Raw genomic sequence first — 2,500 nt, 5'->3', positions numbered from 1 at the left:
CACAGCTGCAGCCGTCAGTGTTGAGGCTGTAGCCTGCTGAGCAGTAGCACTCGTAACCGCCAGGGTAGTTGGTACAGTCTTGCTGACAGCATGAGCTCCCGTCCCCGCACTCATCAATGTCTGCAAAACACACACACACACACACACACTAACAATTAACATACTGACACAGATGTGCGCTTCAAAATAAACACACACTCCCAAATGAACAAACTGACACAGATGTGAACTCAAAAATAAACATCCACTTATAAATCAACACACTGACAGATTTGAACTCCAAAATAAACACACACACAAGCAGGCACGCATGCAAGCACACACACACAAACACACACACACACACACCCACCCACACGCACACTAATCTGAACTCTGATTCAGATACAAACAACACTTAAAGTATAATCCTAAAACATATAAACAAGTGAACACACCCTACAGATAAAGATGGACAGAGATTTACATACACTACCAGTCAAACGTTTGGAGACACTTAGAAATTTCCATTACACGCCATTATAGACAGAATACCAGCTGAGATCATTTGTATTGTTTTTTTATCAGGGCAGCATTTTTATTGTAACGTTATGTGCTGTAAGGGTTCTTGACTGTTGTAGAATTAAATGGCTTATCTTCTGTTAAAAGGCACATTCTGTTTACTAATCTGATATCATTAATCTAAAAGGCTAACTGAGAAAACATTGGAGAACCCTTTTGCAATTATGTAAGCACATAATGTAATCTGAAAAGTTTCTGCCCTGAGAAAAAAAACAACGCAAATGATCTCAGCTGGTATTCTGGCTATAATGGAGTGGAATGGAAATTTCTAAGTGTCTCCAAACTTTTGACTAGTAGTGTATATAGACACGTCGGCGTCACATGCAGGAGTACACTAACACACACAAGCACAAATACACACATTACACACAAACACAATTCACGCAGAAGGTAACTTCTAAAATAAAACATATTTTTAGTGTATTTAATGAAAAGATTTACCAATACAGGTCTTGAGGTCATCATCTAGCCGGTAACCTTGGTTACAGGAGCAAACAGGTCCATTGCTGGAGTGCTGACACGTATGAGAGCATCCACCATTATTAGTCTCACAACTGTTGACTATCTCCATTTCAATCCCTGTCGAGCACACGCATGAATACACACACACACACACACACACACACACACACACACACACACACACACACAAAGCAATAAACAGTAAAATTAAAATAAAGTAAAATAAAATAAGTTAACATTAAAGTTGTTTTTTTACAACATAATAAATATTTTTCATTGTCCTGTAACTTTATGGACGTTACTGTTAACCACACTATAAAATCGGCTTTTTCAGAGACCTGAACTTAACCCTCACAGGAAGGCCAACAGTAAGAGCTACTACAGATCACTTGGCCCATGCCATGAGTGTGTTGTTGTTTGCCAAAACCATGTGCAGACCCCAAAGTGGCCCCACGCTACGAGAACATTTTGACAAAGTGACCAGTGTTCAGAGACATGTACGCCAATGGCAGAAACTCGAAATGTGTTGCTAATTTACTCCATGTATAACACGTGACATTAAACAGTGCATCAATTACCACTAATGGCCAGCAGTCCCGCTAAACGTATTCCTTTTCCAAAACAGTGTACTGGGCACATCTGAAGCAGAGTAAACATGCGGCTATTATTGACCAGCGTGAAAGAGTACAGACTCACGATAGCACTGCTTGCCATCTGTACCCAGCTCGTAGGCGGCGCTGCACACACACACGTAGGAGCCAGGTGTGTTGTGGCAGCCGTGAGCGCAGTCGCCCTCTCCTGTCACGCACTCGTCAATGTCTGTGTGGCACATACGCAAACACATATTTACACAAGCGTAAACATACACAAACACATATTTACACACGCGTAAACATACAGTACACCCACACAACATGTGGAAAATGTGGAAAATGACACACCCAGACGTGCATGCATACACAAACACACACACACACACACACACACACACACACACACACACACACACACACACACACACACACACACACACACACACACACAAACAATACAGCACAGCAGCAGCACAGCATAGCAAAGATTTCACATGTAGTCCTGAGTTTCTCTACTGAAACTGAAAACAAACCCTCTGCTCAATATAAATAAATAGATTAGATCCTGAAACCATCAATCCCTGGCCTTAAATGAAGACACACACAAACACACAGCGCATATTAAAATTACTGTGTATATGAACCCTTTGGCCCCACAGCTAACACATAGTAGCTTTCCAACTCACCTTGGCATGTCTTGCCATCCACTGCCAGGGTGTATCCTGCACGGCAATCACAGTGCGCCCTCCCACCATCGCTGTGGCAGTCATGCATGCAGCCGCCATTTCTCTGCTTACATGGGTCCAGCACTGCATACACCACATACAGATAACGGCAGATAAAATATACCTGTATTATATCATACACACACACACACACACACA

General features: G+C 42.1%; 1 protein-coding gene across 1 annotated transcript in view; it reads right to left on the bottom strand.

Moving 5' to 3' along the window:
* The window catches only part of megf6b (multiple EGF-like-domains 6b), a 93,647-nt gene that overhangs the window by 19,080 nt on the left and 72,067 nt on the right, over positions 1–2,500 (bottom strand). Inside the window, exons 8-11 of the mRNA XM_048255921.1 lie at positions 2,303–2,425; positions 1,720–1,842; positions 1,003–1,140; positions 1–120 (exon numbers count right to left, since the gene is read on the bottom strand). The exon at positions 1–120 is cut by the window's left edge and continues 3 nt beyond it. Coding sequence (XP_048111878.1) covers positions 1–120; positions 1,003–1,140; positions 1,720–1,842; positions 2,303–2,425 — 504 coding nt within the window. The remainder of the gene's footprint in view (positions 121–1,002; positions 1,141–1,719; positions 1,843–2,302; positions 2,426–2,500) is intronic.

The sequence above is a fragment of the Alosa alosa genome, chromosome 10, assembly GCF_017589495.1.
Source record: "Alosa alosa isolate M-15738 ecotype Scorff River chromosome 10, AALO_Geno_1.1, whole genome shotgun sequence".
Classification (NCBI taxonomy): domain Eukaryota; kingdom Metazoa; phylum Chordata; class Actinopteri; order Clupeiformes; family Clupeidae; genus Alosa; species Alosa alosa.
This window is presented reverse-complemented; position numbering and strand designations above follow the sequence as displayed.